Genomic DNA, 23,042 nt, shown 5'->3' with positions numbered 1-23,042 from the left:
CAGCTTTGAACAGAGTAGTAAGAATACATTAGCCTATTTTCACAACATCAGGTTTATTTAAAAATGTTCTTCATTGCAAACATTGGTAACACACCCAGCAGAATTTACTGTAACCGAAGATTCAGTAGATGGCTGAAAAAAGAGACAACATTCAGTATAGTCCAACCCATGGTATAATGAAAAATAAAAAGCCAGTTTCCACAGCAAACTCCCTACAAAACCCAAATATTACTCATCTGCATTGGATTCCAGTCTGTGTTTATTCTGCCCTTGGAATGAAGCGTATTCGTCAAGAGCTTTGAGCACTGAGCTTACACATATACAGTGGAACAATCTCTAAATAAAAGGAGAGAACAGTGAACACTCTTTAGCACCAATGCTTATGTGTTAGGGCTTGCATGGTTCTGCCATTGCAGGTATATTGTACTGATTCTACTGCAGAGATAGATTTTTACAAATTTCTGTGTGGATCTGGCACTTAGAAGGCAAAATGTCCTTTGCAAGAATCTAGACATCTTTGAACAATATATTGCAGTTTGATGCCTGTCTTTGAAGTGTGTATAACAGAATAGCCTTTTGAATGTGTTTTCTTGCAGATAAATATTTTGCTCTGCTTTCAGTTTGTGGCATTATTAGTTACAAATTTGCCTCTTGAGATCAGTGCAATTTTCTTAGTGCTATTCTAAAACTAAACAAAAACTCTTTGTTTAAGGAGCAGAAGAGAAGATGAAATTAGCACACTTTCAGTATGTTTTGCGAATTAGTTTCTGGCAGCAATACATCTACATAAATGCCATGTTCGTAATTAGTGAGATGCAAAAAAAAAGGCTTTTGTCAGAAATAATTAAAAAGGGGTTAAATAAAAAAGCCAAAGCAAAAAAGGAGTGTCAGATACTATACTGGAATCAAATCAGTTTGCCCAGAGAGAACCAAAGTTGTCCATTGGTTAATTTCCCAGTATTAAAATCATCCCCCTAAAGAAGCCCCTGATCTCTTTCAAGCCCCTTGTATCTTTTCTGATCACAGCTCATCTCCTAGCTCCGGTACAAGCATGCTGACCATAACTCCACATTTTTTTCCATATAAGACAGAGTCCTCTCTCCAGCTGTGAGGTAGTGATTGGGTACCAGGTCACTGGGTATCAGATACCATCAAACGTAGCAATTACACATTTGTTTCCAGTTCATTGATTTCAATAGTGCAGTGGTCTTTACTGTTGGATTTCTTTGTGTGGTTCCCCGCTGGGTTTAGTTCTTGCTCCACTTGTATAGGTATATGGTGCTGAAACGCTTTCACTGTTTCTGGTCCACGAGACTCACTCATGTTCTTCACACAACCATTTCTCTGGTAAGCCATGATTTGATGAATGCTGATGGGTTTAGGTTCACAGATCAATGGCACCTATGTGGGAAACAGCAAGATGCTGCATATTATCACTGCTAAACACAGGCAATGAATCCCATCCTAATGATGCAGTTGCACTAGATGCCTATCTGGCAAAAAATGCCTATGCAGGTTGGACACCTAATTCCCAGTGAAAGTCAATGGGAGTTAGGTGCCTAACCTGCATCGGCAACTAGGAGGGTTGGGGAAAAATGCCTATCTGCATCTTTGGGCACCTAAATACTTTAGTAAATCTGGCCCTTGGTCCGTCAGCAGAACTGTTGTTATCACTGGAAGTTCAACCATTCTTCAAGGCAGTATATCTCCCTTTGTTTAGAAAGGGGATGAATGGCTAAGTGAGTGTCTATTTATATTCACCCTGGGCCCAATTTTTAAAGGTATTTAGGCACCTAAAGATGCAGATTGAAAATCCCACTAGGTACCTATCTGCATCTTTAGGTGCCTAAATACCTTTAAAAGTCTGGCTCTTTATTCCTTCCTGCATGAACAAGAGACAGCTAAGAAACTTAAATGTAAACAAATGCAAGGAAGAAAAAAAGGAAAAACTACTTATGAAACATTGTAATCACCCTGCAATCAGTGTTCATTGTCACAGGAGCTGATCAAAGCAAATAATTTAGTAAGATTCTCAAAAGAGATGAGTAGGAAAAACGCCCACAGTTAGTTAGACTACCAAGTTACAAGGGCTACAAATCCTAATGTTTCTGGGCCAGATGGAGTCATGTACAATACTGCATTATCATGGGGCTCCTCCTTATTGACTACTGATGCTATGAGGGGTTTTGTCTTTCTCTGAAGCATAATGTAGAGCAGTGGCGGGCAAACTTTTTGGTCTGAGGGCCACATCGGGTTTCCGAAATTGTATGGAGGGCCAGTTAGGGGAGGCTGTGCCTCCCCAAACAGCAAGGTGTGGCCCGGACCCCGCCCCCATCCGACGCCCCTCCTGCTTCTCACTCCCTGATGCCCCCCCCCCCCGGGACTCTTCTGCAGTTTCCACGGTATGCATCCGATGAAGTGAGCTGTAGCTCACGAAAGCTCATGCTCAAATAAATTGGTTAGTCTCTAAGGTGCCACAAGTACTCCTTTGAGGGGAGGGATAGCTCAGTGGTTTGAGCATTGGCCTGCTAAACCCAGGGTTGTGAGTTCAATCCTTGAGGGGGCCACTTAGAAATCTGGGGCAAAAATTGGAGATTGGTCCTGCTTTGAGCAGGGGGTTGGACTAGATGACCTCCTGAGGTCCCTTCCAACCCTGATATTCTATGACTCCTGCCCCATCCAACCCTCCCGCTCCCTGACTGCCCCCAGAGCCCCCACCCCTGACTGCCCCCTGCTGCACCAGCCAAACCCTCCTCTCATTCCTGACTTCCCCCCCCGCCCCCCAGGACCCCTGTCCCATCCAACCACCCCTTCTCCCTGTCTGCCCCTGGAACCCCTGCCCCTGACTGCCCCTGCTGCCGCATCCAACCCCCGCCTCCTTCCTGACTGCCCTGCTGGGACCCCTACCCCCATTCAAACCCCCTGTTCCCTGCCCTCTGACCGCTGCGACCCCTATCTACACCCCCGCCCCCTGACCACCACCCCAAACTTCCCTGCCCTCTATCCAACCCCCCCCCCCCCGCTCCCTTCCCCCTTACTGCACTGCCTGGAGCACTGGTGGCTGGCGATTCTGCAGCTGCGCTGCCCGGCAGGAGCTCACAGCCCCGCTGCCCAGAGCATCGCGCTGGCGGCGCAGTGAGCTGAGGCTGCGGGGGAGGGGGAACAGCAGGGGAGGGGCTGGGGGCTAACCTCCAGGGCCAGGAGCTCAGGGGCTGGGCAGGAGGGTCCCGTGGGCCGGATGTGGCCAGTGGGCCATAGTTTGCCTACTTCTGATGTAGAGGCTACTGCTGAGCCAAGACACCAGACTGAACAGACCATTGGTCTATCTATGCTTTGGCACCTCCTTGCCTTCCTTTTACCAACCTATCATCTAGACCTCTGAGCTAACGTACGTTTTTGCCCTCTGTGCTGTTTCAAAGGAAAAGAGGATTTTATTGATTGATTTCACAAGTAATGTGTTGAAATATCCTTAAAATAGAAACCAAGATGGTCTGATAGGGAAAACAATACGCAAATATTGGCAGAGGAAGGAGGTGGGCTTGCAGCTGAGACTATCTGCCTTTTGGGTATATTTGACTAACTACACTAAATGTGCAGCCAAAACATAAAGACGACTAATGGTATGTTTTAAAATGGTTATTGAGTGCCAACTAGAAAATAAATCTCCCTGCAAACAAGTTTACAATCCTTTAGGGGGATTGTGTTATATTTTTGAATGAAACGCTATGCTCCAGGACAGAGTTTCAAGAATCTTCCTCCAAAGGAAACTAATAGTACTAAATACAGTAATAAAATGCCAGGAGTCCTGTATTATGCAGAAGGTCAGACGACATGATCATAATGTTAGTTTCTGGCCTTATAATTGATTAAATATTTTTCTGTTAGTCTGTATGCTTAAACAAGACTCCTAGTTTACCCAAGGTTTTAAGGGCTCCGTCCTGTGATCAATGGGAGTTGAGAGTTGCTGAGCACCTCTCAATATAAGACCCTACCTAACAAAACATGAAAGTTTGAATGTTCTGAGCACATCATATCAAGCAGTGACAATGGGATTCACCAGAAAGACTGGGCAGTAAAACGGGAGAAATGATCAATAATAATTTACTATTCTTATTACTATTATTTAGTTAAGCTCTGCATGAGCTGGATGCTATGCAAGACCTAGAAAAAGACAGTCCTGCCCCATGGAGAGTGAGAGAGAAACACTTAGTTACAAGCTGTACGGGCTGAGCAGAGAAAGTTTATTGGGGTCACTCCAATTAACAGAAGTGATTGGGGACTAACACTTAGGTGGACTAGCAGCAATAGGGCTAGTGCAAGAAATCTGTTTTAGAAAGGGATTTGAATGAAGAGGGGTCACCTTTTGCACCAGGAGTGGGAGTTCCAGGTGTAAAGTGAGGCATGGAAGAAAACACCAAGAGAAGAGTGGGAGAAGGAAACAAGGGGAGTGGAGCACAGGGAATGTGAGAAGAAGTAAGAGGAAAGAAAAGCAGAGATGTAAGCAGGGGCTTGCGTGCGATGTAGAAGGTGTGAAGATGCCAGTGGAGGGATGTTAGAGGGGAGTGACATGTTCACAGTGGTGGAGGGAGGAAGATTATTTTAGCAGTGGGTGTTGTGAGCTGTGCTACAATATTCACTGTGATCATGAACATATTCTTCATTTGCCCTTTTCTGTACATGCACAAAGATGGTTGCCATCTTGCTTCAGATCACAATTTCATAATCTGATTTTTTTTGTGCGAGAGTGGGCTTTTTGCATGATCTGATACTAAAAAAAGCACTGTCCCAAAACTTCACAAGAAAGCAAAATGTTGGGAGTTGTGAACTCACCCAAAATGGAAAGAGAAATTTTATGGATAAAATTTCATGGAAAAAACTTCTGTAGAGCTCTGTTTACACCCCGACCCCATTTAATACATATTCCTGAGGGTCCTACGTGTGGCACGTGTAGGATGACCAGATGTCCTGATTTTATAGGGACAGTCCCAGTTTTTGTGTCTTTTTCTTATATAGTCTCCTATTACCCCCCAACCCCGTCCTGATTTTTCACACTTGCTGTCTGGTCACCCGAGGCACATGGCATTTTGTGCAATGTGCTACAGAGCCCACAACATAGTGTTCTGGGCTCTCTACTATTATTCAAACAAATACCTTGCACTGTATGGTCATACTCCTGGGACTGACTTTAAAAAGCCATGACTCTGACGCTACCTGCTTAGTTAGGTGATGGTGCACAGTGATGAAGTCTAACTGCTATCCTATATTTGGAGATACCGCCTATTCCCACCCCCAGAGTTTAAAATATCACCCTCATTAAAGGGCAACAATCAATTGTTTAGACTCCATAACATATCGTCCGTACTGTCCTAAAAAAGGTAAATCCTTTACACTAATGCTACAAATATTACCTACGTTTGAATTTTGATCCATAGCCTAATTTTGTTCTTTCCATTAATATAAATTTCATCCAGAATAAATGAATGTGAGATGTTGATGTTTAAAATATTTTTATACTGACAAGGAGTTCATTGCTCCAGACTGACTCATTTTGTTTTGTTCTTACCTCATCACCATCCTTGGTGAACTCCTTTCTGCAGACATGAGCCATGATTCCAGCAGCTAGGGCATCTCCCAAGACGTTGATCATTGTTCTAAATCTGTCTCTGACAAACAAAACAGTGGTGTTAGGTGACAGGTGCTCTGTCTTGGAAATAGTCATACCTGCAACAGGTACTTACTGATTCAACAATTTAAATATTTAGAAAAAATCAACTCAAGAATAATCATTGCTGTTTTCTCCATAGTCTGTAAGCTATTTGCCTCTGTTCATAGTTTTGTATTTGAGTATTTAGATATTAAAAACTCAGAATATTGTCTGATTTGGGGACTGATCCTGCAAAATGTCAAGTTCCTCAACTCAAGTGAGTTGAGGGCAATCAATATCTTGCAGGTCCCTGATAAATGAAGAATCACAGCAACCAGAATGCTGGTTAAGGAGATCGCTGTGTGTAGCAGAGTCTGCAGTCTTCCAGAACAACATACCCAAATAACAGTGCTTTCCTGGCAATATCAAATTAACAGGAAACAGTCAACTTATATCACACTCCTGTCTGAAAACACTTTACCTGCTATCGTTACAAGTAACACTTAAGACTAGGACAGAAAGAAATGAGAGAGAATATTTTCAGTTTATTGACTTTGTGCATTTGACAACATCTGTATAATAGATTTCATGATTCTCATATCCTGGGACCAACTTCAGTGTTCTCCCTGTTTAGTCAGTTAATCAGTCTGTTTCCCCTTGTTATAAGAAAAAAATATTTTTAGAAAATGGATTGTAAAACCACAAATATTGATGGGACTCACGGACAAGGGTAGTATCTGAAACTACTTTTAATACATTATTTCCAGTTGACAATATTTCAAGTTAGAGAGACAAGGTAGGTGTGGTAATACTTCTCCCACCTTGTTTCGTTCAGATCCTGGAATCAATATGGCTACAGCTACGCTGCATGTATTTCAAACTAACTGTATCCTTTTGTGTGTGAAACACCAATATGATAAAGTTTTCAGTGTAACTTAATTTATGAATTTGTATAATAAAACTGAGATTCAGAATCATTCAGCTGTTTGGCTTATAAAAGTGAATGAAGGTTCAATATCGTACTACTCAGATTTCAAAGCATCTAGAACACAGTGGATTTAAACTCTATGGGCCAGACTTTTCATACACTGTATGCATGCCTAATTTGCAAGTATATTTACATGCCTAATTAGATGCACCTCCATGCAGTTATCCAAATTACATATACAGTTACAGTAACTACACATGAAAATTGCATGTTTACTGCACTTGAAAATCTGGACCTAGATGTATCTATCCCTCTTAGCCTTAACTTACTGCTTTTGACTCTGCTTTGATGAAGATCTTCACAAGTAAAAGTAAAAAGCAAAAATATAGTTACAGCAGGTGTTTGCAGGAGGTGCTGTTATAATTTTACAAGGTTTTTCTTAGCTTGTGAACAAGTTTTGACTCTTGGAGAGACATGTTAGATGGTTAGCTTTGGGCTCTGCCTAGAGGCAGCTTTGAGTGGGAAGAAGCTATTTTGGGGTCTGATAAGAGGGTACAGTTATATATAATCAGATACAAAACTTGTACTCAACATTTTAACGAAGTAGGTAAGAAGTGTGTGTATGTTTTTCCTTGGGAACTGGATAAAATTATTAAATTCACGTACCCACTAAGGTTACCTAAATGAGTTGTTCTACAAGCAATACAACTAATGCATTGTAATGGAGATTTCAATTCTATCAGATCATTTAAGCAACTTTATATTTTTCTACCCCCAAACGTAATGATGAAAATATTTGTAAAGCTAGCCACAGTATAGACAGATCAGTTCACTCTGCAGCTATAGGTTTATGAAACTGCCAAGCACTAGTCCAAGAAATGTAAGTATGCCCTTCTCACTCAAGGTGACCTGCAAAAGAAAAAAATTGGGCATGCAACCTTCTTTGATCTTTTTATAGAGCCTGAAGTGGTTTTTTGTTGTTGTTTTTAAATTTCTGCTGGTTTTACACTAGAAATTCAAGGCTTGTCTAAGCTGAAAGGCTCTGATGACAAGACAAATAGTGAAATGGTGACTTTACAAGTATTGAGTCAGAGCCGAGTAATTGAGACGGGAAGAGCTTTTTAGTCAGTGTGTTTAAACACCTTGTTTTTGTTGAGCTTTGTTATCTGTTAAAGAATGGCTTTGTTATAGATTCAACACCCTTGCCCTTTAAAGGTTAGAGGTCACAATAAACATCCCAGAAACATCCCAGAAGTTCTCCAGCAAAACCAAGAAAAGCCAGACTTCACATTCCTGATATTTTTGAAAGTAAAAAATAAACTTAAAAAAATACTCAACCTTCAGGTTGTCTAAGCCTCCTACAGAAACAAAAAAGGCCACAAGCCCAACTTTTTCCCCCCCGAATACTTCATAAAGTACTTTCAGTGTGGTAAGTTTAAATAAAATACAGTGAACTTGTAATTGCACTTTTGTAGCATCTTGTGCAATGGATCTTTACTGTATTTAGAGGAATCATGAAGAAATGTAAGATTGTAGGACTTACTTAGAATAAAAGAAAAGCAGCTATTGTAAAGAGAGAGAGGGTATTATATCTACTGGATATAATCAGAACTGCTCAACTATGGCCTCATCTACACTGCAAAATGTTATCATGTCTGAACATGAATGCCAACAGTTGAGTTAACTGATAAAATGCTGAACTGTTTAGATTATCTCTGTAGACCTGGCCTGTGCATTATCAGAGCTAAGACCTGAACTGCTCATAATCTAGATACCAAAAACTTGAACAGTTTTGAATAATGAAGGATATGAAAGTTTAAATCTGCTCATGGGCAATTCACAAAGAAAGAGCTGAAATTCAAAATAAATAATTTGTTATTAATTCAGCTTGCTCTGGCCACAGACACTATACTGCTAATGAGGAGTCTCTGTTAGTTTGGGTGCCTTCTCAAGTTCTATCCCTGTTGCCTCTGTGAAGTTCCCAGTGATTATGATGTGCAGAAGTGACAGCTGTGACACCCTAAGCGTCTATGGATTGACATGCAGAGTACAGAACAACAACTTGATTTGCAGATGGAAGGAAGGTTCAGACACTAAGTTACTTACAATGCCCAGTCAACTGCAATAATTAAAGTGATGTCATCTGTAGGCAGCCCAACTGATGTCAGAACAATGACCATAGTCACAAGGCCAGCTTGTGGGATCCCTGCAGCACCTATGCTGGCAGCTGTTGCTGTGATACTTTAAACAAGAAGAGGAACAATAAGATTTTACAGCCACATCACACGGCTGGCAATAACACAAAGTATCTCTACATGACTGTTTCTGGACCAGAATCACTCACGTACAAGCCACTGCAACAGGAGTTGATGAACTATTAGAAATCAGCCAGATGGCTAGAATGGGACACATTAGCCTGCTACATTTTCATCTTTTATGCCTATAGCCAGTGGTAAGATTCTGCACTGCGCCTCTAAGTCATGGCACAGAACTTCTGACCTTAAGGGAAGGGACAGCAGCTAAAGTGGCTTTAAGCTACTTTTGCACCCTCCTGATTCTAGGCTGCTTTGCAGCCTTCAGTGTAATTTAAACAGTTGTGGGGGCCTGTCTCAATGATGTCAGCCTGTCCCCAGAATCTCTTCAATGCTGCATACTGCAGACTTGAAGTTGATACACACCCACCCTCAGTGTAAAACCTATGTCAAGGCTTGCAAGGAGGTCCTTGGAACGAACCTAATAGATGATGTCTGTAGTTCCTGCACCAAGGGAATCCTCCTCTGCCAGTCCTTTTATGCTGTTCTAGCCCTTCTAGCCAGCATATATGAACGGGAGTAGGGGTGAGGATCTCATCCTAGATCCTGGTTTCATCTATTTGGGTCTAAGTATGAAGCAAGCATGAATGATTTCATCCTTCTCTTATGTTTCTGGGAAATAGAAACCAGTCACTACTCCTGTTTGATTCTTGTATTTTTCAGCCAGGCAGGAAGAGGGCAGGGGGACCTGGCAGACATAAATTCCATCCTCTGGAAAAGAGAGGATAGTTTTGTGATTAAGGAATTAGGCTGGAACTCAAGACCACTGGATTCAGTTTGTCTCTGCCACAGGCTTCCTGTGTGACCTTGGGCAAGTCACTTAGTTTCTATATCCCTCAGTTCCTCATCTGTAAAACAGGGATGATAATAATATTTCCTGTCTCCTACCCTTTGCCTGCCTCATCTACTTAGTCTGTAAGATCCTCAGAACAAGGACTGCCGTTCACTACGTCTTTGTACAGTATTTAGCACAATGGGTGCCAGTCTCCAATCTTGGCTGGGGACTCTAGGCTCTACCGCAATACAAATAGTGAATGAATGAACTGAAAATTTCATTTTTATTTGACACTGAGTATTGAACCAAATGTCTGACTTCAAATAAGAAATGGGACTGAGTCAGAGTGTTTGGATCATGATCTAGGTGAGACAAAGCTTAGGTGTTTTCAGATTGAGGGTACCATTTTGAGTTCCTCTTCCCCCTGTTCAGTGCGGGGAGTCTTAGATCAGGATTCTAGTTTGAGACCATCTCTGATACAAATATTAGTTTCCATGCAGGCTTAAGCTCTCTACTACATACTTGTTCAGTGTTCTATTTAATTAGTGCTCTTTTGGAAAATGGATTCCCTTTTCTAGGAGCATAAATGATTGGGTAGATTGACAGATGGAAAGAGGTAGATAGGAGGAAGAGAGTTAGGCCAGCTACTAGAAAAGACAAAACATAAATATAAAGACAGTAAGTGGGTGACTTACTAAAGAAAATAGGAAGTAATAACCATTTGCATTTATACAGTACCTGTCATCCCATGATTTCAAAATTCTTTACAAACATTAGTTAATTAAGCCTCAAACTGTTGTTATCCCTATTTTCCAATGAGGACACTGTGGTACAGAGATGTTCATTGACTTACTCAAACCCACACAATGAATCCATGGCGCTATAATAAAAAGAACCTAGGAGTCTTAGCTTTCCCACAATACATAAATAAATTCCTTATGTGGGTAGAGGGAGAGTGAAAATTTAGATTTATAAGCAAGTGGAAAAAAATTAAAGCTTGTGTGGCATTTGGATACCATGGTGGTGTGCCTAGCCTAAACAGAAAGGAATGTCATCTCAATGTACGAAATGGAAATGAAATTCAGTGGTGAATGTTAAAGGTTCCCTGGACACCAAACTATTTCAGAACAGAACCTCTGACTCGGTTGCCAACCAGGATTTAGACCTGCTACTGCTCCCATTAAAGTCAGTGGTAAAACTACCAATGACTTACCTGGGAGCAAGTATAGGGCCCTTAATTAGTAAGATCAGGGAATTCTGCTGTTGCTCATGCTACTTTTCAGGCCAACTTCACAAATTCAGCCACTAAACAATGGTCCCAAATAGAGATGTTTGTTGGCATAATTACATTAAAAGGAAATTGGCAAGGTTAGGAGAGTGTCTTTAGTTCTTTCACTTCTACAGAGATGGGCCTCAACAAGCCCTTGCAATCTTAGTACCAGATCTCGATCCCCCTCAAACCTATCTTCATAACAGGCTGAGACAAAAAAAAAAAAAAATTCAAACCAGAACATCCTGAAATTTGGGAATGTTCAGGTTTGGATCCAGATTTCAAATCTCCCAGCGTGGGAGCAGCTAAATCTAGAGAGGGTTTGTCCCATCTTAGACCGAAGATGTTTAGATTCAGTGGTGGAATTCAAGATTAGATTTTGGTGTGGGGCCGATCACTGTTAACAATCTGTTTTCTCCCTCTCTTTCCTTCCATTCTACCCTTGATTTCCCTCCTCTCTTTGATTTGTTTTTAATCTTCCTTTGTCCCTTTCCTCCTACTCTGGCTTTACTTATATCCCCTTATTTATTGGCATGAAGCCTGTGCTTGGCACATGAGCAGACATGGTTTTGCTCTGAGCAGTTTACAATATACATTCTTTCCATCTCCCATCATCCTTCTTGTTCTCTAATCTTCCAGATCACCCTTTCCATCTTCCTCTTCCATTTGGATGATTTTTATAACATACCACTTGTTTTTATCTTTGTTCTGGGCCCATCTCTAATTAAAGTGTAACCAAATTATAGATCACCAAGACTAAGGGTCTGTCTACACAGAAGCTGGGAATCACACGTCCCAGCTGCTGTGTATAGATGGACATGTACTAGTTCTGTGCGAGCTGGCGTGCTAAAAATAGCAATGTGGCCTTGACATCATGAGAGGCAGCTTGGGCTAGCCACCCAAATATGTACCCAGGAGGTCGGCCGAGACTGCACTCAGATGACTAGGCCAAGTCGCACGCTGTCACACACATTGCAGTCACACGCTATTTTTAGCATACGCTAGTTTGAGCAAAGCTAGCACATGTATGGCTATTTGAGCTGTGAATTGTCTCTCCCAGCTGAGTAGACATATCGATAGCCCTGCACATGACCATTCTCACTTATAGTACAGGGTGAGAAGGCAACAGCTCATATGGGCCAGATTGATTTTTTTTTTCTAGTTTGACCAAACTTTCCCATTAATTCATAAGCAGACTCCAGTTATAGGAAAAAGCTAATTGAAAAAACTTTCTTGCTGTTGTCATTTAGGTCTTATACACACTAGAACTGAAGATGTGCAGGCCACAACAGTGTAAACATGCCCAGATCCGATGGTGATGAGGTCAGAGGGTAGATGGTAGGTCGATCTCTAATGTGGTCAGGCCTTACTTATTATATGAATGTTTTTCTAATCATTCGTTCCTTGCTGAAAACCTGCAGGTTTCGCTCCCTGAGACGTTCTTTAACAGGCAGTGAAATCATTCTGGCAATAGTTAACTGGTTGGAATTTTTTTTTCTATTTAGGATTGGTTATACTATTTTCAAGAAGAAGTTATTTAAAATATAGAATCTATAGTCAGGGCTCTCTAGCCAGTGAGAACTTACAAGCAGCAGCAGTAGAAGCCATGTTTAAAACCTGAGGAGGCCCATTCTGTAACGTAGATAGCCCTGCAGGCGTAAATTACAGCAGCCTCCTTGGGCTTGCCCTATGGGCCATGCAGTTGGAATCTCTCTGCCATGCTTCATTCCTGATGTGCCCGGCATGCCCCTGTTTTATCGAGACCTGCGAGGGATCCTTGGGAGGCAATCTTACAGCTGTCTTCCATATTGCCTGCACTTGATGATCCTCCCCTGGTCTGCTGCGGTACTTAGGGTTCCTGAATGCTGCTCTGGCCCTCCTGTGGTGTAAAGGGCAGAACTCATTGCTGAGGAGCTTACCTTTGAAGTTTACAATGTTTAAAGTTATTTGTGGAGGGAAGGCGCTGGTGTGTTCTTTACATAGTCCCCGTCCTATGCACTGGAAGTGCATCCCCAACAGCACAGGGATTTGGAGGGATTCATTTTTTTGTATAGGATTCAAGGGAAAAAAATTAAACACTGCTAGCAACAAAGTTGTAATCCTAAATGAATGAGCTACAACTGGCCAAAAAGCGAAGGACAAAAAAAGCCAATTTAATAAATTGAAATGCAATATATTTCTCCATTCATGTCTATTTTAATAGTGCTAATAAGATTTCCCTCCACACCGGCCCTGATCTTACAGGAAGCTTTGAACTGAAGATTGCAGCCGCAGTAATGTGCTTGATACACAAAGGAGAGAACGTCACAGATTTAATAAGTCAAATGGAAAGGTTGCTGGGCTTTTGTTTATACCTTATAGTAATAATCTGTCCAAAATCCAGCTCATAATTATTTACTTGAGCAATAAAGATTGCTGCCACTGCTTCGTAGAGGGCAGTTCCGTCCATGTTGATCGTGGCCCCAACAGGCAACACAAATCTGGCAATCCTTCTGTCAACATGGTTATTCTCCAGCAAGCACTTGAAAGTTATAGGCAATGTGGCTGAGCTGCAAAACATCCAAAACAAAAACCAAAACCAAACACATGTTGAAAGCTGTTTTATCCTCAGGGACTAACATTAAAAGCAGCAAACTCATCTCTCTTCCCCTGCATATAGATCATATTCAATGCTGTATCCATTCAAGCCCTATTTCCTATCTTCGCTTCTGTGTCTGCTTATGTATCGGGCCAATCTGGCTTCACTGATAATGGGAGTTTTGTCATTGGCTTCTGTGAGAGCAAGAGCAGGTCAGTTGTGTTTAATGAGCACAAGGCACTTGAGCGTGTATGTGCAAAGTCTGCTTTGCACTGTTACACAAGAGACAATCGTTCAGTTCCCGCTCTACACATTTTTAAATCAATATTGGATGTTTTTCTAAAAGGTATGCTCTAGTTCAAACAGTGATTTATTCAGAAAGTTCTATGGCCTGTGTTAGGCAGGCGGTCAGACCAGATAAGCACAATGGTTCCTGCTGGCCTTATAACCTATGAAAGGTAAAAAGCAAGGGCTGGAGATGCTGCAGAAGCCATTTTGTGTGTTAAGCCACCAAAGGGTCAAGGAAGGAAAGTGTCTCATACAGCTCAGTTGTGATGCCTCTGGAATCAAAATTTCACTGTTGATACTTTCGGAAGGAAGTTCCATCCCGTCCTCCTTAGACAGAAAGTTGATAGCCCTGATGATAAGCTTTGAAGCGGGGTAAGATGTAAACCAAAGAAAGGCAAGGATCTCCTCAAGGCTCCAATAGGGATAGAGGACATGTCTCAGGCCCACCCCATCTCCCTTCAAGCATACAGTAAATAGGGCAGTTTTATTAAAATGTAAGTCTGATCCTGTGCCTGCACAGGATTTCTCCCCCTATCCCCCATGCTTATTAAATTTAAGGGCCTCAGCTCCTACTAACAATGGGAGTTTTGAACACAGACTGAGGGCAGTGTACGCCCTTAAGATATTGCCAGTGCCTACTGAGTATTGACACCGAACCAACAATAAAATACCTGTTTAGGCAACAATTTATAATGGCTGCACAGTAAACAGGATTATTTTAAAAACAGGTTGCTCCTTGCTCCTTGAGCTGAACTCTACAAAACTCTCTCCTCCCAACCCTCCAAGTGAATTTAGTGCTGGTGAAAGATATCAGATAAATAGCCCTGGGGACTAAAGTCCTCTGTTTGTCCACAGATCAGATACAATAAAGTGCAAGGTTCCTCAACCATGGTGAACTGGTGGGATCACTTCTGTGGACCAGTGAAAGTACAGTTGAGTGTCTGTGCCCACTCATTCCTTACCCTCTCTGCTGATGCTGCAGCCAGAGAAGCCAGCTGGGACAGAGAGAGCTGTGCACTAAGGAGAAGATTTAGGGCTGGCCTACACTGGGAACAGCTACATCGCTCAGGGGTGTGGATTTTCATCACTAGGTTGTTGGATGAATTCTTCTGTCAGTATAGCTACTGCCTCTTGGCAGCATAGGCAGTGTCTGCATTGAAGTGCTACCACAGTGCAGCTGCAGTGCTATGATAGCAGTTTGTGTTGATGTACCCTGAGACAGAGACCACTGGTTCACTTCACACACACTGCTAAGCAGCCATATAACTGTAACCCATTTTGATCCCTAGCGATCAAATCACAAACCTGAGAATGGCTAGGTTGGTGGCAAATTGAAATTACTGCTCCTTATTGGCCAAGAATTGCACACATCCTATTTTTGTTCTCTCTTCTCCTCTTCCTTGCCCTTTACCCTGTCCTGCTTGTTCATCTCACCCATCAGTTATGTCTTTGACTGTAAACTCAATCGAAAAGACAGGGCAGGGTCTATCACTTGTAATAGATTTGTACAGCGCCTAGCACAATGGGGCCCTACCTAGTTGGCCTCCAGGTGCTACTGGAATATAAATGTAAAACAGAAACCAACATCTTATAATGGACAGTGTTAGGCAATTCAACCATAGGCATAGCTGCTAATAATAATGAATAATTAACTTAAAATCTATTATTACCACTTTTGAGCTACTTAGAGTTCTGCAGTGACATCCACCTCTTTTATAGAAACTTCATCTCTTGCAACTCAACAGCTTCTTTTACAACGAATCCTTGTGTTTCTTTGTATGGAGAGGAGGGGGAAATGTTTATTCTTTTTTCAAAGTTTTTTACATTATTATAGTTTAACGCGTCCAGAGGGCACAACATATGAATAACAATCCTTCCCGACTCTTTCTTATCTTACACAGACTATCTACCAAATGCCACATTAAAAATAATAAAAAATTCCAACTAAAGATGAGGTAAGTCCCACATGCTCTCTTGCAGTTAGGAGATGCAGGTGGTAGTTTGGGAAGCTAGCTATTCAGACAGACAGTAACCCACTCAGGACAGCAGAATAAAACTTGAAAATTCTGGTTCATGTGGGGTTTATGTGACCCTTTTCTTCTTGTTTCACATCCTTAAACTTTGCTTTCAGTTTCAGGCTCAAACAAATCTAAAAATTAAAGCAAAAACTCAGCAAAACCCCAAATTTTTAATTTTGGGGCCTATTTTCAGTCCAAGAGGTTATGAAGCCACTGATATGATATGATATGATGATAAGCAGCTACTGAGTTTTTGCATGGTTTCAACCAGGAACCATAGACTGTGCTAGATTCCCAAGAAAGTTGGCCCAAGTTCAATCAGAAGGATCACTAATCTCTGAAAGCCTGTCCTAAATTTTGCAGTTTTCAATGAAACTCAAATCTAGCAGTTTTCACACCCCTCAGTGATGTAGCTGTGTGGACCTAACCTGTTGGTGTAGACCTGGCCTAACTGAGTATTAGTAAAAGCAGCTTTTGGGGGTCTAATGTCAAATGCTGAGGAAACTGTTAGGTTTTAACACTTGACCCATACCTTGAGGCCAAATCTAAAGCACTGTTTTTGAATAGCTAAATATGCTTCAGAATTTCCTGAAGCCGTTAGTAAAGAGAGGAGGCATCTTGTCCTACTCAGGACTGTTTTACTGACCAGCAATTGCAAAACAACTACAGATTTATCCCACTCCATTTTGGTGATTGTACAGTGGCAAGGATTGAATACAAACCAATATTTCAGTTATGCAAAGCTCTAAAGTAGGCCACAAAAAAAAAAAAAAAAAAAAGAAAAGCCAGTCTCTACAGAAAAAGCACCTTCTTCAGCTGGTTAGCCCTGCCTGTTTATCTTGCAAATGAATCCTAATTCTTATTATTGCTCCAGAAAGTCAACAAGCTGACTTAATCTAGAATTAAGTTACACCTCCCTTTTGTTAAATCTGTCTTTACTTTACACTGCACAAAAGCCAAGGTTTCAGAGTTTCATAAGAAGCAAAAAGCCCCTTGAAATGTTCACATTTTATTTACGCTGTGTGCAGAGGAAAAGAGAACTGGTTCTTTTGATGGGATGCACTATTAAGAAGACGCTGCCTTTGATTCACTGACATTGTAGAAAGATGACTATGGAGAAAAAAACCTTCTACATGTTCCAGGGAAATTATAATCAAACCAAGGGGCATTCTATCTATCAGCCAAATTCTGTCCTTCACACTGTGAGAGGTGCCTGGGGGGAGGAATGGTAACAGCGACAGATGTTCCCTGAGCCAAGCCTCCCTTAGTGCCTGTCACAAAAGCTGAACAATGTCCAAGGGCCTAAGAGCCTGGGATCACCACCCAAACTAGCTGGCCACACACCCTCTTGGGGCTATGGAATGCTACCTAGTATATCACTGGGACCCCCTGCCAAACACGTAAGGAAACAAGCATATGTTGTGCTATGGTCCTGTGTGGGTGCACTGTTTGGGGGGATGAGGAGGAGGGTAAAAGAAACTTCTGCCCTTTCCGCCCTCCACCGATATATATGTGCAAATAAGTCAGAATTTTGCCCTATATGTTTGACATTTCCATACAAATGCCAAGTATGTCATTGGCGTCTAAAGTGATAAAACTGGACAGCACATGGGGACTGATTGTTGGATGGAGAACCCTTCACTTACAGGTTATGGGTTCCAGTTATGCTTAGGTCAGCAAAATCATTGCAATGAGATGACTGCTTGGTGGCTTACAGTTCCTGTAGCGGACAGGAGTTCACATCCCAATGCTACCAGCACCATTTCCACAAAGTGGCACCCTTACTTGTAGTCTTGGCAGAGGTGCCAAGAACTAAATTAGCTTTGGGGAATGACCCTCAAAAAGGATCCCTGGAAAACAAAGATAAGGCAAATTAAGGAGTTGGTGTGGGAAGGCTTGCACTAGTACTGCCTTGTTTTACTGGATCTGGGGTTAGCTAGATGTATTTAGACTCCTGGTCTATCATTCCATCATCTTTCACCAACACTAAATTCAGTAAAAAGATGAATTATCCACTAGAGACTCACTAAGCTTTGTCATAGTCTACATTAGCGTTGCTACATATAAAGAGCCAGGTGAAGAATAATTTACTTTTTGGCCATGGCTTTATCCAGTATAATCTGTATTTAAAAACTTCATCCTTCCCATCTGCACCCTCCACTCCCATTTGTCTGTCTTGTTTACCTGTAATTGTAAGCTCGCTGGAATGGAAACTATCTTTGCTAGGTGTTTGTACAGTGTGGCCTTGATCTTTGAGTGGGTTTTCCAAGAGCTACCATAATAACTAATAATAATAGGCAAAGAAAACAGCTGGCCCTTGACATGAACAGGGAAATCTCCCAAGAGTGATTTGTCTCACTTTTTGTGCATGGTATGTCTTTTCTATAGTTACGATCTTTAACTAAAGAAATCTTTCCACACCCAGTGGTTTTCAGTGTTCTGTCTATCATTAGATGTAGGCATGCACTGATGCAGAAACATATGGTAGAGACACATTAGTAGGCCAACCTTTTGTTCTGCTTTAAAATGATCTGATAATCCAATGCCTGTATTATTAATATTAATTTGTTGCCTTTGTGGCAAGTATTACTTAATCAGATACAGATGTGATGACTGTCAGGAGAAGCAGCTTTACTTTCCAAAACCAATTATTTGTGCATGTTCTTTTGGCAACAACTCAGTTATATGCAGTATCTATTCTTCTCAGTATCACCAAGGTGAAAAGTTCAACTATCTCATCACAAGATGCTACCATTTAAGAGGAAAAACACCAAATAATGTATTTTTTTAAAAAAGAAGTCTACATTGCACTTGCAGAAAAATGCATCTGTTGGTGCAAACGGGCAATTGCACATGCAGCATACAAAGCTATGCACAGAGTCACTTGAGAATGTGCACAATTTTCTGCTTGTGTCCGTACTGGCATTGCAGACTATCAAGGAATGCTGTGTAAACACAAAACACAGTTTAGACAGTTGGGTCTGTAGTTTGGTCACTATAAATCAGGCCTGACTTTTGCTGTATATCTATGACTTATGATTTTGGTACATTTTAGAAAAGAAACTTTGAAAAATTCATGATACCATGACCAACCCGTACCCTAGAGACTAAACTACAGAGAAGGTAGCTAATAGTTGCAGAATGATCTGATGGGCTCAGAGATATAGGCAGACAGATGATGAGAGAAACCAAAGGTAACATACATAGGAAGAAATAATGACCTGCTTCAATCAAAAGGGGAAATAGCTGTTTAGAAAGCAATAATGCAGAAAAGATCAGGTGAATAATACATTGGATATGAACTCACAAATGTGAAGGAAGAGAATCTATTGTATGACAAAGGAAGTAACTGTGCTATTTTATAAAGCCCCGGTAAGACCACACTTGGTAAGTATAGGATTCTAACCTGGTGAAAAATGCCATTATCTTTCTACAGTACAAACTGGAAGAAGAGAAAGGGGCACTTTTTTCTGGAGCTGAGAAAGGTAAAACAATGAGAGACACAAGTCCTAAAGAGGGAAAAATTCAGGTTGAATAGATAAGAAAATGTCCTTAGACTAAGGGGAATTAAGTAATGGAATAAATGGTCCAGAGAGGTGTTTTCACCAGCATTAGAGGTTTTCAGAACCAGGACTGAGGAAACCTTAGTGGGATCAGGGGAGAGTGTTGAGAGGGAGCCTGAAAGGTCTTTTCCAACACTAAGATCTATGACTGTAAGATCATCATCATCTGTGAGTCTGGGGAATACAAATGCATCTGAAGCGACAAACTTTTATGTGTTGTTCTACTTAAAAAATAGCCTTAAACTTTCAAACTTCATTAGAACTAATAAAGCCACCCAAAACACAATTTGCTCCTGATTTCACTGTGCAAAATATACTGTACTATATTTCCGTTAGCAAGTTATTAAATTTTATAAACATCCTGTAAAATGAAATTTATAATAGAGATGCTGACAGTCCCTTAATTTTTATGGCCTTTAGTTGGAACCATTATGATTTCAGGAACATATGGATGCAGTGTAGACTAGGTAGCCCAGGAGACAATGGAAGTTCCTAGGTTCTGTTCTCAGCTCTGGAACAGACTCTCCATGTGACTTTGGGCAAGTCACTTAACCTCTCTGTGTCTCTGTTTATCCGTTGGTAGAATGGGGATAACGATGCTTATAATATTGACAGTAATTAGCACATTGAACCACAGATTCTGGAAGCCCTAGCATCTGCTGAGTGAAACTGACATGATTCTTGTCAGTTTCATAGCGGTCACCCACCAAATAGCAGCAATTTCACTCAGCAGCTGCTGAGATCCTGGGGGGTATATTTCATTTTTCATCGGGTCCAGAATTGGAATGAAATCAAATTTTGAAATATTGACATTTCCTGCGCACCTGAACTTCCAAGTTTCAGACAGCTCTAATTAGGACCTCAGAGGTATTTAGTAATATCAGTGCTTAATACCTGGATGATGTCGCCAGAGCAATTAGCAAGGCTTGAAGAATCCCTCTGATGAAAACAATGGGGTTTTTCTTGGTGATAAAGAAGTACATCATTGGCAGAATGAACAGTCCATGAACCACCAGACCACAAACCACAGTAATGGCATAAAAGCCCAACTTCTTCCCAATAGCTGTAGGATCATCCATTTCCAAGATCTTGCCAGCAATAAGAAACACTATTCCAAAAGGAAAATACCTACGTGAAGAGAGGGAGATTTATCACTATGAGCCAGATCATTTCCACCAAACAATTTAGTGAGATAACAAGTTCCTGTACTTTCATTTCAATACAGACTTAGGACTCAACCATTCAGTGTTTAATAAGCATGGAGGGTGTTTATAGGAGCATCTTGTAGGACTGGACCCTTATTCCTTTTCCATTCACAAGTTCTGGGAAAATGTTTTTATATCAAATTATTAGCAATGATACTGTTTTCTACTGACTGGCCTGTAGGACACACACAACACACTCAAATACAATTTGTTAATAAAGCAGTGTATATCTAATCTCTCCCTCAATGTATGTATTTTAAGGTTCCCATCACCATAGTAGTTAAGGCCCAGATCCACAAAGGCACTTAGGTGCCTTAGTTCCAGTTTTGGCTCCACTGTGACCCACAAAACTATCACTGAGTCCTGAAGGTGCCTAAACTCACTCGGGACCTACGTTTTCATGGTAATAGTTCCCTAGGTGCCTATTTTTCTGCCTCTGGGCACATGCACTGCTGCCTCACTCTTGGGGTCCAGATACCTATCTCCTGCCCAAGCCCCAGTGTGAGTCACAGACCAGGACAAGGTAGGCGCTCAGACACCTAAGTTGCATATAAGACCTGATCCAGAAGGCATGCTCAAAGCCTGCCTACCAGATAGAGTCTGAATGGGACCCTAACAGGAAGAAGAGGTGGTTCTGGTACCCACCTTATAACAGCCCAAGGGTTAACACAGTCACCTGGTATGTGAGAGACCCAGTTCAGTTCCCTCCTCCCTGGATTTAAACAGGGGTTTGCCACGTCTCAGGAGACTGCTCTAACCACTGAGCTATGGGATACTCTGGTTTTGGGGAGGAGAGGTTGCTCACAGTGTCTCCTGCTGAAGATGTTCCAGTGTGGATAAATAATGAAACAGTGACTGGAGCAGGGGGAGTGGACCAGGATCTCTAACCACTGGACTACAGAGTCATTCTCTCTCTCTCCCCATGACTGTTTAAGTATTTATCCACAATGGAACAGTCATGGGTTGAGAGCGAGGTGGGAGACCTCCATTCAAATCTTTTCTCCTCCTCCGGCAGAAAGGGGGGAATTGAATCTGGGTTTCTCACATTCCCGGTGAGTGCTGTAATCTCTGGGCTAAAAGTTATAAGGTGGGCATTGCTGCTGCTGCAGTGATCCTTTCTTACCTCAAAGCACTTTGAGATCCTCAGATGGAAGGTGCTATGTAACTACAATGTATTAATGATGTAGTAGCAGTATTTACTCATTATTAAGAATGTTCACAAAAGTGCTGAAGAGCCATTCTTAAATTAGTGACATTGATGTAAAGAGCGAATGTCAACTATATTTTGAAAGTCGTCCCCCCCACCACCACACAACAGCATCCCAGAAATTGAGAGCAGCATTTTAGGGATAAAGCTATGAGCAGAGGTGGATTGAGCTTTTGCAGGGCCCTGGACCAGAGGAATTGGAGGCCCCTCCCCACCCCTTCCGCCTGCAGTCGTGTTTCCCCCATCCCCATCCCCAAAGCACTCCTGCCAGGGAGCGGGATCAGGGCACGGGGGCTTCCCCTGCTCCCTGGCAGGAGCGCCGGGCAGGTGGAGCAGGGCAAGCCCCCGCGCCCCGACTCCGCTCCCCAGCAGGTGTGCCAGGTGGGCGGAGCGGGTTGGGGCAAGGGGTCACCCCAATTGTCCGTGGGCCCCGGGCACGGGCCCCGTTGACGCAGTGGCTAATCTGCCACTGGCTATGGGAGATGCAAGAGCCAAGTTGTGAATCTAAGGGTATGTCTACACTGCAGTTAGACACCTGCAGCTGGCCCATGCCAGCTGACTCAGGTTTACGGAGATCAGGCTAAGGGGCTGTTTAATTGCAGTATAGACATTTGGGCTTGGGCTGGAACCTGGGCTCTAGGACCCTGCGAGGTGGGAGGGCCACAGAGCTCGGGCTGCAGCTCAAATGTCTATACAACAATTAATCAGCCACTTATCCTGAAATGCGTAACCCCGAGTCAGCTGGCAAGGACCAGCTGCAGGTTTTTAATTGCATTGTAGACATGCCCTAAGATTTATTTTATCGTGCTAAAGGCTACTATTAGACAGATGTATTTCTATTGCTTTTCAAGGAATGTTCCTCCCAAGTTAGAATGTTAATCCATGGCAGGATTTGAAAAATTCTAGGCCCTGGAACCTTTTACAATTTTGCGTATTCTTCAGGGTCTTCTAAGTAATTGATATTTCTAGTAACCTAACTTCAGATCTGCTCATTTACAACCAGCTAGGTCTATGGTATAAAGTGCATAAAACAGAGAACCAGATGCCTAGGTCTGTCTGAGCTGTGCTTGGCATGGGACCTGGGAGTGGGAATGAAGGTGGGCCATACTTTTTCTATTGGTAAGGATTTATGCTCTCTCTTGCACTAGGTAGCTTGTAACCCCACAGGTGCAGCTATGAAGCATGCACTGGCCATTTAAAGACAAGTGAACTTCCAGTCACCCTGACCCCTTGTCAAAAAGGTTACCAGACATG

At 42.1% G+C, this 23,042-nt stretch overlaps 1 protein-coding gene across 1 annotated transcript in view; it reads right to left on the bottom strand.

The window, feature by feature from the left end:
- Positions 1–892: 892 nt before the first annotated feature.
- The window catches only part of SLC1A7 (solute carrier family 1 member 7), a 94,387-nt gene continuing 72,237 nt past the window's right edge, over positions 893–23,042 (bottom strand). Inside the window, exons 7-11 of the mRNA XM_084636485.1 lie at positions 20,271–20,504; positions 13,284–13,478; positions 8,679–8,813; positions 5,564–5,663; positions 893–1,401 (exon numbers count right to left, since the gene is read on the bottom strand). Coding sequence (XP_084492611.1) covers positions 1,165–1,401; positions 5,564–5,663; positions 8,679–8,813; positions 13,284–13,478; positions 20,271–20,504 — 901 coding nt within the window. The 3' untranslated portion in view covers positions 893–1,164. The remainder of the gene's footprint in view (positions 1,402–5,563; positions 5,664–8,678; positions 8,814–13,283; positions 13,479–20,270; positions 20,505–23,042) is intronic.

The sequence above is a fragment of the Lepidochelys olivacea genome (genome assembly GCF_965140295.1).
Source record: "Lepidochelys olivacea isolate rLepOli2 genome assembly, chromosome: 8".
Lineage (NCBI taxonomy): Eukaryota > Metazoa > Chordata > Testudines > Cheloniidae > Lepidochelys > Lepidochelys olivacea.
The sequence above is the reverse complement of the archived record's forward strand: the minus strand, read 5'-3'. Positions and strand labels throughout refer to the sequence as shown.